Source organism: Anser anser (genome assembly GCF_964211835.1).
Source record: "Anser anser genome assembly, chromosome: 4".
NCBI lineage: Eukaryota > Metazoa > Chordata > Aves > Anseriformes > Anatidae > Anser > Anser anser.
In genome coordinates, this window is record NC_139724.1 from 46,769,919 (window position 1) to 46,782,617 (window position 12,699).

The 12,699-nt window shown below is 39.8% G+C and overlaps 1 protein-coding gene and 1 long non-coding RNA gene across 22 annotated transcripts in view; one reads left to right on the top strand and one right to left on the bottom strand.

Moving 5' to 3' along the window:
* The window catches only part of MAPK10 (mitogen-activated protein kinase 10), a 155,178-nt gene extending 146,352 nt beyond the window's left edge, over nt 1-8,826 (top strand). For 15 of the 19 annotated variants that reach the window (XM_083833886.1, XM_083833888.1, XM_083833890.1 and 12 more), the window contains 2 exons: nt 502-579; nt 1,500-8,826. In XM_083833886.1, the coding sequence (XP_083690012.1) occupies nt 502-579; nt 1,500-1,642 (221 nt within the window). In that variant the 3' untranslated portion in view covers nt 1,643-8,826. Of the gene's footprint in view, nt 1-501; nt 580-1,494 lie in introns of all 19 variants that reach the window. The other 4 variants (XM_083833880.1, XM_083833882.1, XM_083833881.1 and 1 more) reach the window with 1 other exon arrangement.
* Nucleotides 1,532-12,699, bottom strand: part of LOC310898608 — a 28,588-nt gene continuing 17,420 nt past the window's right edge. The window contains exons 5-7 of one of the 3 annotated variants that reach the window (XR_014583484.1): nt 12,590-12,693; nt 10,105-12,371; nt 1,537-1,671 (exon numbers count right to left, since the gene is read on the bottom strand). This is a non-coding gene — a long non-coding RNA (uncharacterized lncRNA). Of the gene's footprint in view, nt 1,672-3,577; nt 3,714-10,104; nt 12,372-12,589; nt 12,694-12,699 lie in introns of those variants that run through there. The other 2 variants (XR_014583483.1, XR_014583485.1) reach the window with 2 other exon arrangements.

Sequence of the window (12,699 nt, forward strand, 5' to 3'; positions counted from 1 at the left end):
AAAGAATTCCTATCACAGCAAGAAGTGAAACCAGCAAACTGGTGCTTTTGTAATGAAAACACGAGATACAAGGAATGTCCTGAGAACCACCGTTATCTGCACAGGTTAACATGAACTCCAGAGTGCAGATTACAATGCTACATTGAAGTTTAAGTTGATCATCTGTCGAAGAGAGTGCTGTGTAGCAGGGTGATAGATCGGAAGTTTTCTTATACTTGATAAGGCTGTATTACTCTGCTGCTTCATTTCTGGGTAGTGGAGCATTAAACAATTCATGTGTTCTAGTTTAACCCGATTTGTCTCAATTCAGCTCCAAAAAGAGGTGGTCACAGAGGAAGGGAATGGAAGAGTGAGGTCTTAAGCAAGTAGAGCTGTCAGACTCATGAAGACAACGTAGGGTAGCCCCAGTGCACCTATAGGAGGGCTGCTGTTTCCTGATTTTGTTGTTCCTGATCACAGGCACTGGTTTCTGTTTGTGACTGTTGCAATTCTGTCTTCCAGAACTCATCTACAAAGAAGTAATGAATTCTGAAGAAAAAACTAAAAATGGAGTAGTAAAAGGACAGCCTTCTCCTTCAGGTACTCGGCCCCATTGAATAACTGTGTGTTCTCAGTACTGACAAAAGGAAAATGGAAGTAACTGAAGCACTTGGCCTACGCCAGCAGTTATGTAGATCAATTTCAGAAGTTGAATGCAATTCAGCACTTTTAATGGGTTGAGCTTGATTACCAGAACTGCAGTGTTAACACTCAAAAATAGGTCTGCTTGGTATTCGAGACATAGTTGCTCTAGTAATAACGCCTAATAATATTTATGGGTGTGATAAATGTTGGATCGTGTTACTGATAATCTCATACAGGTTCATTTTTCATCTTAGAGATTCAGAGTGATTTGTAAGGTTCAAACATGGTATTATTGTCATTTTACAAAGGAAAGGTAAAGTGGGATGCCCAAAAATACTGTCACAGCTGAAATCCTGGGCTTGGTCTCTTAGGCCTTAACTGAGGAAGAACCCAGCTTTGCCTCCCCCACACTCATTTCTGCACTGTCACTAGATGATTTGATGCCGCCCCATTCTACTCAAGTACCTACAAGAACTAGGCTTTTATGAGAGTGTCTGGAGGCTTTGCTGGCTTGACTTGGTTTGTTACTTCTTTTTTGAATCATGTTCATGCCTGTGTGATCCTAGCTGACAACTGATTGCTGGGTGCTTTGTAATTCTAAGAAGCCTAGATAAGAAGTGGAGTGATGATAAGACATCATATGAGCTACACCTCTTCAGAACAGACTCGAGGGAGAGAATTTCTTGGTAAAATCTTGTTGGGTGTTACCTAATGTCTGAAGTTTGCATGGTCCATATTCAGCTTAGTGTTGCTTAAGATGGTCTGTGTACTTACATGCCTGTTGCCACAGGGTAAGTGTTCTCTGCTTTTCCTAAACTGCAAGAAGTTGTGGGGTTTCAGGTTTAATCACATTGGTGTTCGTTTTCGTAGCACAGGTGCAGCAGTGAACAGCAGTGAAAGCCTCCCTCCGTCCTCATCTGTCAATGACATCTCATCCATGTCCACGGATCAAACTCTGGCGTCTGACACAGACAGCAGCCTGGAAGCTTCTGCGGGACCCCTCGGTTGTTGCAGGTGACTAGCCGCCTGCCTGCGAAACCCAGCGTTCTTCAGAGGATGATGTAGTTGAGGAGGAAAAAGTAACAGGAGTTAAGAGATGAAGAGAAATAAAAAACAAAAACAAAAACAAACAAACAAAGATTTAAATGAAACAAACAAAAAAATCTTTCCAGCCTGCTTCTCCTACAGAATTATGTAATGCAGCTAAGCTCAAGTGTATATTTAACTTATAGTTGCTCTGCTTTGGTCTTCTTCCAATGATGCTTACTGGGGGGTAAAAAAAAACAACGGATTATTCTAATTCATGTTTTTTTTGTCTGTCCCCGTAAGATGCAAAATTAATGGCTGCAAAACCAGCAACTTGCAACTGTCCTTCTCACACTGGCATGACAAGGTGTGCAGTAACCACTCTAAAACATCCAAGTGTATATCTGCCTTCACTTTCTGTTCTGTTGTCTTCTGCTCACCGAGGCAGATAGGGATATACAGGTGTTTTTCTCCTTATACAAGTAGCACACACACACACACACACACACGCCAATAGGTTTCTGGCCGTGTATGCAGCTGTGTGCCTATAGGAGCACACACGCCTGCATACATCCTCAGTATGCACTCCACAACTAAATGGCCCATTTCAGGTGAACTGCATAAATACTTATGTGATACCACCAGTACATAGGCTATTTCCTTGGTCATTGATGAGGTTGCATATCTCGCATGAGAGTTTGTGGAAGTGAAAATAACCACATCAAACTGCGGCTCCCTCAGAGACTTGAAGATGTAGCACCAAAATTTCTGCTGAGACTTGTTATATATATTTTGAGATAATAACCAATTTGTATTGAAAGAAGATGCCACAGAGCTGCACATGAAAATGTGTGTGAATATTAGAAATTGTTCTGATTTTTAGAGCAGATAAGCCAGGCTAAGACCAGGTTAGAAGGAAGCACATGTATCTTTGCAGGTTACAGGGAACAAGAATGAATGGTTTTTATGCATGTTTATGCCCAGAAAGATTCATCTCAGCAAGCAGCTCTTCCTGTCAATATTGAGTGAGTTATCATCTTAGTTTACAAATAGGCTCACTACTGTGAGTTCCAGGTATGTTTGTGTCTTAGGGGGTATGACAAGGTTGGGGAACAGATATACTGGTCAAAAGGACATGCAAAATTTGATTTTATTTCATGTGTATGTTTTTACTGAGTTAAACGAAGGAAATTTGCAACCCTCTCCTTCTCAGTGTGTTTGCGGCTTAGAGGTTGTTCTCCCTTTAATCATTCCCTTACAGGAGCCTCCACTACTAAGAGAACAGGCTGGCCTGGATGCTTTTGGCTGTTTACTTGCTCGTGGCAAATCACCTAACTCCCTGGGAAGTTTTACCAGCTGTGTTATATGGACAAGATCCACACAGTGAGTGGGTCTAGTATTCCTGTTCTCTAATAACAAAGAGTTGTAAGAATAAACAAGAATACAGATGAGTCCAGTTCTGACAAGCACCAAAGAACTTGGGTTGTGCCAGAGAATACGTAGGCTTCCCAGTGGTAAGTGACAGCAAGTGTTTGTATCGGAGAATGGCAAAACTACACATACCATTTTGGAACTGAATATTTTTCCAGTTAAAACAGCAACTGGCTTTTTCCACTGCAAGAGCATAATCACCTGAGCTGGAAATTAACTAAGATGTGTGTCATCTCTCCTCTTACCAGTGTGTGCCATGTAAAACAAAATGACATAATGACACTGGAATGCTTTTCCAAAAGTCAAAAAGATTTTTTTTAGAATATATTATTGGATACTTTAAAATCACTCATTATTACATATTCAAAATTCTCCAAAAATATAAGCGTTCTTTTAGGTGGCTTACAAACGTACTGTTCTGCAGTACAAAAAAAAATTTGAGTAGCAAGTCAGTTTTTCTTCAAAGGGAAGAAAAGAAAAAAGAAAGCTTCTCTCCAGGGTGGGGACGAGGGAAGATGAGAGAAATTAATAAAAAGTAGCTTCAGGTCCGGTGGTGGAGCTGAGCTGCCTCCAAATTGCTGTAGGAAACAGTGTAATTTTTTTTCTCCAAGGATATTTTTGGTAGATTTTTTCTGGAAAAAATTGAAAATGAAATTAGGTCCGTGATTTTCTAAAAACTCAGAGCAGTAATAGTGAAAGCAATAATTTACTACTGCTAAAATATTTAGCAATATTCTCTCTTAAGCCATGAAGCATCAAGTTGTTGTTCAGTGAGGTAACGCTCACTTGAAAGCCAGTGATCATAGAAGTATTCAAAGGTAAACAGCAATGCTTTGTTAGGTATGAAGGCAATAACTCCAAGGGTGACTTCTTAGCAATAATGGAATGTATCGCCTCCAGATTTAAATGATTATAGGTATATATTAGTAACGTTCAGATATCTAGCATCTGTTTTAAGTTCCTTATTTTTCACCATTTTAGTGTTATTTAACCAAGAAGGAAAAAAAAAAAAAAAAAGGAAAAAACAAACCACTCTCAAAGCTAAGTGGAACTGCAAAAATACAGCAGATGTAGAATGTAGGAATTAGGAATAATCACAGCTCATCGCCAGTGATGATATGGAGATGTGGCACAGGCAGTAGCAGAAAACCCATTTGTAGTAGATGGATGCTTGCAGATCGTCTGTGTTTTATCTGACAAAGCCAAAAAACCCTACACTTAGTCCAGTGGTATAATTTAGTCTTGTTTGATTTTGTGAGTGCTGGGGAGAGAACCGGTTACCGCAGAAAATGTCCTGCAGATGGGCGGTAAATAAACCCCCAACACAGAACATATATAGTTTTATTCCCAGAAGCCCAGATTCTGCTAAGCACCAGTGCTGTACACACATTTTGTGGAGATTGTAGGGATGCATATCTAATTTTCTAAGTAACATGCTTTTTTTGTCCTTTGTTCAGCAGTGATCGACATAAGCATGTGTTTAAGTGCCTTGTCGAAATGGGGCCTATAACAATTAGTGCATCTCGTCCTATCCTTGAATTAGTCAGTCTCCTCGGTGAGCAGCTCTGGCTGTGGGAGGAGACTTGGGGCTGTCCACACTGGACAGCAGAAAAAAGCCATTGACAAAAAAAAAAAAAAGCAATAGTTCCCTTCAGTCCTGGTCCTTGTATGGTCCTGTCCAAACCGAAGCAGCAACCATCAGGTAGGAACAGTATCCTTTGTTCTTCTTTGCCCGGGAGGTTGGTGCAGTCAGCTGGTATCTTACAGGAACGCAGTACCCTTGAATAACAGATGGCAGTGATGACAATCCGTAGCTACCCTAAGGTGCACAGGTATTTTTCTTTCAGATGCTGGAAGTTTGAGACCCTTCTCTTTATGTCTTGCTGCTCATTATTCCAATGTTCCGTGCAGTGTGATCATGATAAATGCATTTTTTTTTTTCTTGCCAGTGATCTTTCAAGTCTACCTCCTAGATTATCAAGTTACCACATAGTACTTGAGTAGTAATTTAACCTCAGTCTCAGGTTTGTAGCTGTAAGTAAAATTGCCACTGTTACAGGAATGTAGGAAGGGGGTGAAACACAGAGATTTAATGACAGATTTTTCAAAGTATTTAGGCACTGAAGCAGCAATCTGCCTATTGGCAGAAGGGCGTAGGCATGTATCGTTCGTCAGCACAAATGTCAGCTGGACACTTTGGTATTCCTGAAAATATGCCACAAAGCTTAGCTGTCTCTTAAGTGTCTGAATAGCCTAAGAAGTTCTGTCCCGGGTGCCTCACTTCAGCCATGCAGATAACCATCAGCAGGGCAAGGAAAACAACAGAGGCATCGTAATTATCCATGGCTAATCAGAGCACTAGCAGCAAAAAATAGTGTTGAGAATGTAGAGAAGTCACTGATAAACATTCCAGCTTTATTTCCAGGTGGACTACTTCTGGATAGCATGAGAAATTTGGAGAAAAAAAAATACAAAAGGTCAGAATTGCTCCTAAGAGGTCTCTTTCCCTTTTCTTTTTCACTTGTGAGTTGAAATGAGGAAAAAGTATTGAGTTGCTTCAAATTGATGGAAGGTTATATATGTTTTCAATCCAAAATTTTTTATAATTTTTGAAATCACTCTTCAGATGCTGACTCAGTAGTCAGAATAGTATCTTGTGAGTTTTGAATATATTCTGCTAGAATGTAACATATCTTCAGAGATTCCAGATATCTATTTGAGGTGGTCACAAAGTAATTTATGCAAATCATGCTGTGGTTGGGAATCCTCCCATACTATCTCCATTTCCATAGCATAGAAACACACAGGAATCTTCAAGTCTGTGTTATATAAAAAAGAGCTTAAAATGGAGTGCAAGTATGGTAACTTGTCAAAAGGAAAAGAAGCCACAGAAAGCCTGATGAGGTTCTTCCCTAGTGCACTGGTGTTTTTCTTCTGGAAATCATCAGTTCCCGCATGATGCTGGCCTCAAGAGATGACCCAAGACAGATGATAATGTCACTGTACCGCTCTCCTAAGTTTATAACTAGGAGTATTCATCTGTAAGGTTTTACCTTCACATATATTGCTTTACCTTTGGGATAATGATTCTGAAGAAATTAGACTTGTTGGCGTGCCTTTAGGATTTTTTTGAAAATACTGCTACTAAATTGATTTGGATTGGTGCTCACTGATAAACATTACAGTACAGAGATTTCTTTTCCCCCAGTGTCCTGTCTCATGAAAATATGCTAACAGTTAAGATGAAAACTGCCTGAGAGAGTCAGTTTGAGCAAATTTCCCACCTCAAAAAAAAAAAAAAGGAAATATTTTATGTTTTGAATATCCTGAAATCATTGTAAAATATACTAGAAATATTTTAATTCAAAATAACTTTTAAAAGCCACAGTTACTTATATTATAAATATTGCAGTATTTAAAATGATGGAATAATTCTACTTTCAGGTCTTTCTATATACTGATGTTTTAAATTTTCATGTGAATTCAAACATGCCTAACAATGACAATAATACGTTTTCCAACAAACTCTGCGTGCTTCCAGGGACAGTAATGGGCAAGGCAACCTGCAGGGGAGAATTAGACTTTCCTTTTAATGGTCTGGCAAAAAAATAAGTCTGAGTTAGTGATTTACTTTACATTTATGGTGTGTGTGTGTATGCGCAAGAAAGAGAGGGAGTGCAAATGGATGTGATTTTTAGAACTTCACCATTGTATTCATATTTGATCCAAATTCTCATTGTGGATAAAGAGTGTAATTGTAACTAACATAATCACACATCTTCAAGCATCTGATGGCTGTGCTTATTTGAACTTCCACCACTTTACAAAGGACACGGTTACCTATCTGCAAGCTCAAGGTGATTTTTTTCACATGTGCACACCAAAAGAACATAATTGTGCGTAAGGTTTTAATATTCCACACATAAATAATGTCTTAATTAGAAAGATGGGGGGCACAGGGGAATGGCGAATGTGTCATCTTCACTGATGAGCTGTAAAACAGACCTGTCCAGTGGAATTTAGTGCAGTCTGCTTAACATATTAGGAACTTGCCAGTGCAGCCTGATTTTTTTCCTTTTTTTTTTTTTTTTTTTTTTTTTAAATTAACTATCAATTGTGAGAGGTGAACTGTTTAACTTCATTTCTGTTCAGGCTCATTGACCCATGGCAAGTTTGAGTTTTAAGAAGGGTTTGATTCGACAAAAGAATGTTGAAAAACTCCAGCTGAGGCTTATGGTGCCTTTCTATCTGAGAGTAAAAAGCTGAAAAGCACATATTGAAGGAAGACAGTCAGTTTGGGAAATAAATGTATCCCTACCATGTTTATCATTTCAGACAGGTAACCCTGTCTCTTTTGTTAATTTTCACTGAACAGGGCCATTCTTGTCTTCTGGAAAGCAAGATATTTATAATGTAAATAGTTGTATTGACTTTTTTTCTGTAACTAATATGTAATAATCCAACACACTACTACTGTTAGACCTTTTTGCAGTAAGGCCACTGTATGCCTAAATATGGTCGACCTCTGACCTTTTCCTAAGTCAGTCACGTGCTGAAAAGGAGGGTGCTGGAGGTTTCAATGTACATAGAGAATCATGTATATTTAGTAAATGGAGTAAGTGGGACTTATGGCCAGTATATATTAAAGCCACAACAGTAACAAAGCTCCAGATCTTAACTAGCAAAAACAACTGTTCACCTTGCCATGTCCATCCTGTAATAAGATCTAAGTTGCACCTGCCTGTAGTTCTGCATGATCAGACTTCAAAGTATAACTAACAAGATCTGTAATGTATCAGTGTTGATAAACATAGTTTAAAAAAAAGAAAAAAAAGAAAAACTCAACCAACAACAGAAAATCGACAACGGCAACAGTTTCCTATCAAGACTGGAAGATGAGACATGTCCAATTTGTTGCACGGTTATAGCTGAAAGCTGGAACCAATGCCAGCGTAAGTGGACCGCAGTAGTGACATCTGTTAAGGAACCGACCTTACTTCCATATTGTTTTGTTCTTATCCTGTTATTCTCTGACTCTCTGTTGTTCCCTGTGTGGATACAGGGAAGAACTTCACCTCAATCATCAGTGTTTTATGGGTCAATGTTGCATCAATGATTTCTGATTTCTGTTCATTTGTCAATTACTGAACTAGGATGGGAACTTCATTCTCTCCACTTGTCAAAAGGAATCCTGTCAGAGCTTCCTCATGAAGTTACTTCTCACTGCTGTCCTGACTCCTGTCGGTTGGATGACTTTGCCATGTTCCCAATAAACAGCACAATGCAGTAAACCACATTGATCGGGGGCTTCATTAAATGTGTTGTGCATCTGTACTCTCGCTGGGGCTCAAAGTCATGCAGGGACAGGACTCAATTCAAATATGGTATGTACTCTATGCATGACGCCTATATTACACCTTTATGACCTTATAGTGGGGGGAAAAAAAACTGCTGATCTTTACAGATGTGGATTCGGACCATCTTTTTGGGGGGAGGAAGGTTGTAGCGAATCTTGGTCCTTATCCTATGTGCCACTTGCTGCTATTCGGAGCAGCTAAGTGGAGGCTAAAGTGGAGCAAAGGCTGCCAAAGGGGGCCGCACACGGAGGTGAATTTCACGCTGTTTGAATGTGATCTTGCCAAAAAGCCTGTATGTCTAGCAGGGGAGACTGTGACTGTTCTAGAAGGAGTGTTGTGTTGTTTACTTAAAAACAAGCTTTGCTAATTAAAATAGTGTATTCTGGAGTCCTATTTGAATGGCATAAGGGGTTATCAATGAAAATGAGGCCAAGTACATTCATGCAGTCCTCCTGGCTTCTTGTTCCTTTTCCTGCAGTGCTCACTAGGGGACTCAGATCAAGCTGTAAACATGTGAAAGTTGCCAGGATTACAAAATCCAGTTAGTGCTCCATGTGATGTGCTCCATAGGCTTTACCCTGGCAGTCACCGCTCATTTTAAGAAGCATTTACAGCACTAAAGGCATGTAAACGGACCTTAGTGTCTGTGAGACTCGGACTGTTTTCAAGTAGCTTATGAGTTTATTCCTCTGGTTGACTGACTAAATATGTAGAAAAAAATGACAAGATGACTGGACAGAACGAAGGAAAACAGCCAAGGAAAAGCTCTTTATTCCTTCTCCCATGTCCTTCCCCATTTTAAAAAAAAAAAAAAAAAAAAAAAGTAAACCAAAATCAAACTAACAGCAACAAAATAGGAAAAACAACATACCAACCGTAGTTGTTATTTGTGGCCTGTCTTGGCCTGATTTTTCATGAAGTTAAAGGTACTGCACTCTGCTTCAAGTGAAAAGGAACAAAAAGGTGAGAGGTGCTGCCTTTTGGAAAACACTGCTGTTTTTCTCCCTTCTTGCACAAGCTATCTGTGCCCTGTTTTATCCCCAAGTAAGTCAAACCATAATACACAATGGACATTTTTATGTTTGGATTTATCATGAGATTAAAAAACAAAACAAAAACACAGCCTTCTGTCAAAACAAAGCGGTCTGGGGAGGGCTATATAAAAGAGTACCTTGTAAGCACTATAAAGGGAGAAATTCTTAAGGCTAGTAGTTAAATAGCCTTTCAAACATACTGTGCAGAGCTGGTATTTTTGCTCTGACTTGCTAAAACAGGAGACTTTTCAAGGTTTATTTTTCCCCCAGTTTGTGTATGCAGAGAGTGGCTAAACTAAAATGTAATACAAACCTCTGGCTTCCAGTAACAAGGAGATTTGGGCTTTGTGATTCTTACTGCAAAATGGGGAAGATAGGGAACAGCTTTTTGGTTTCACTGGGTGCCATTTGAAACAACTCAAGATTCCTCTTTTTTGAGAGGTTTGCCCTTTTTGGGATTCAGAATTTTTATGATCATATTTCAGTTATATACACCTCATTGAATCCCTATCTGAAGCTGTGACTGTGATTTATTTTTACATAAACCCAGAGTCCTAAATTCCAGAAAATCTGAAGTTAAATTTGAACAGGACAGGCCTCTTAGAGTACTCCTTGGTATAACACAGAAGTACCTTTTTAGCAACACTCCAGCCTTGGAATTTTTCTCCTGCAGTCAGTTGCGGTGACAGCCTAATCATCACTTGCTTGGTAAGAGGTAGTGTGTGTTACACGCTGGCGAGCTGCAGCAAATCCATGGAATCGTCTGTGCTGAAGCAGAGTTGAAGGATGGCGATTGGACAGCTCCTGCAAACCTTTCTCTCCCTCCGCTTGAGGCAGATGAGTGGGATGAAGGTCAGTGAACAACCTTTGTGCTCAAACTGATGGACCACTGTGGCGTTGGGCAGCCCATTTAAACACACTGGGCCCAGTTATTCCTTTGCAGAATGTATGGCTGCTGTGAGCTGCATGTTAGTCATTTTCTAATTCGGTGATAGAGTTGAAGATTTTTTCTTCTGTGTGAAGCCCTTTGCTGGGGGCTGCTCAGCGTCGGCTACATTTCTGTCTGTGCCCTGATGCTTACAGAGCAACACTTTCATCGGCTCCCTTCACTGCCCTGTGGCCCAGACTCTCCTCAAGTCCATACTGATAAACACCGAGATGATCTCACTTTTCAACGTGCTATCCCGAGCCCCTGTTAACCGCACAGCGTGGAGCCTGAATTGCAAATCTGCTGTGCCTCCGAGAAAACATGATTATGGGTACAGTGTAGGGAGTCAGGGAGGAAGTTTAGATGCTTAAATTAATACTCATTTGCTGATGTATCCGTCTTAGTTTAAAATGGACTGCAGGGTAAGAATAACTGTTGGTTCTTCTTGATGCTTCTCTGTGAAGTTCTGTCGACATTCCAGGCGCACTTAGATGTGGAATAGTAATTAGGGTGCTGGAGAAAACAGCTGGCTCTCTGAATATGGCTATTTAATGGACAGACTGCTGTTTTTGTTAACTAACTCTCATCACGGGGAGTGTAATCTTCCAGATTTTAGCCTTTCTAGTGTCATTAGCCTGGAACTAACAATGGGACATTTAACGTTTTTCTTGGCTAAATATGAAACATGAATTATTCCCACCTCTACCTCATATGTAACACTGGAGAAGAAGGGGAATTATCTTGGATTCCTACAAACTCGTAAGACAGAATTTGCGAAGGAGTAGCTGCCACAATAAAACAGCCCTTCAATTTTTGAAAATGCTTAATGATTTAATGTGTGAAAGAGGTGGAAAGTTATACAATCTCCCATTCCTGCATTTAACCCAAGCTAGGTAAAGACCTGTCTGCTGTTACAGGATTAAGCTACGATAGTGATTAAGAAATGGACTGCAGATAACTATGAAAACTTTTTTAAGCCTTGATCTGTCGTCAAGTGTTCATAAAGAGTAACACATTTATTTTTTGTTTTGGAAGATAAATTTATGCCCATTCTTTGCTGGATTTGTCCTCAGCATTGTCTAGGTGATGCTCCCGCTCTTGGAGTAGCCTTACCTTTTCAGTTCCATCCCATCATCTTGGATGGGAAAAGATTTGTTTTTGAGTATTTTCAGCAGTTCACTTGATCACAGCTAGAATAAGGATTCACTTTTTGATTCTGTTCCTTTTTATATGAATAATGATCCAAAGTAGTCAAATAACAAAAGTTGTGGTTTGGAGGTAGCTCACCAAAGGGTTATGTTAAATGTCCCCACCCCACATTTGTTCTCCAGAGAAGTCTGCCTTGCAGAGAAAATTTGTGGATGTAGGTGTTCCAGAAGGAATGAAGATTCTTTATGTCAGCCTCAGTCCAGAATTAACAGGATTTGAACACAGACAAATTTGGAATGTGCACAAAAGCTCTTTTCAGTAAAATTGGAGGTACTGCAGGGCCCAACAAGTAACTGAGGGGGCTGAAGGATGACACTCTGGTTTTAAAATCAATGAACAGTAGGAGAAACAGTCCAGTAATGAAACCTCATGGCAGGATTCCAAAGCATTTCAGTGTTTCAAGCAGCCAGAACACTGTCCAAAAGCTCCTTCAAAAGGTTAATAACATGTAGCAGATGGGAATGCATGCTACAAAGCCGCTGTGGAGCATGAGTCGTCTAAGATTTTTAATGTATGTGTTTCTGAATTGTCAGTACATAGTAGTTGTAGGATTGTTATGATTCCCTACATAAAGAAAGATTCTCCTTTTTGGCAACACGCAGACATCCCATAGGTTTTTTTCACCATAAAGGAGAAACACCGCAACACAACACCATGCTGCTGACTGCTGGTGGGTGAGTGGGAGAACGTTGGCCAGGTTTCAGGGGAATTGTACTCATCGGTTTTGATTTTCTGATGTCCTTTTGTCACGAGCTCAAGACACTGTTAGTGGAAAGGGCAATAAAATTACAGTATGTATTGCTAAAGTAACTCATTGCCAACAGTTATATGTGATTTCTGAAACATACGAACTAAGTTTTAATCACTCTTTTTGGTCATAATTCCTAGCATTAGCAAATTGACTGAATAACTAAGCTGTCAGTCAGTTTTAGCACTGGGTTTTTAAGTGGTTAGCACTGAGACTAATGTAAACAACTCACTTTTACTGCAAAAATTCACTGGCACCGCTGTATAATACCAAATCTAGAGGGACTGCAGTTCCGCATCAGTCTTTCACTTAGTTGCAACAGCTCACTGGACCATCCTGCAG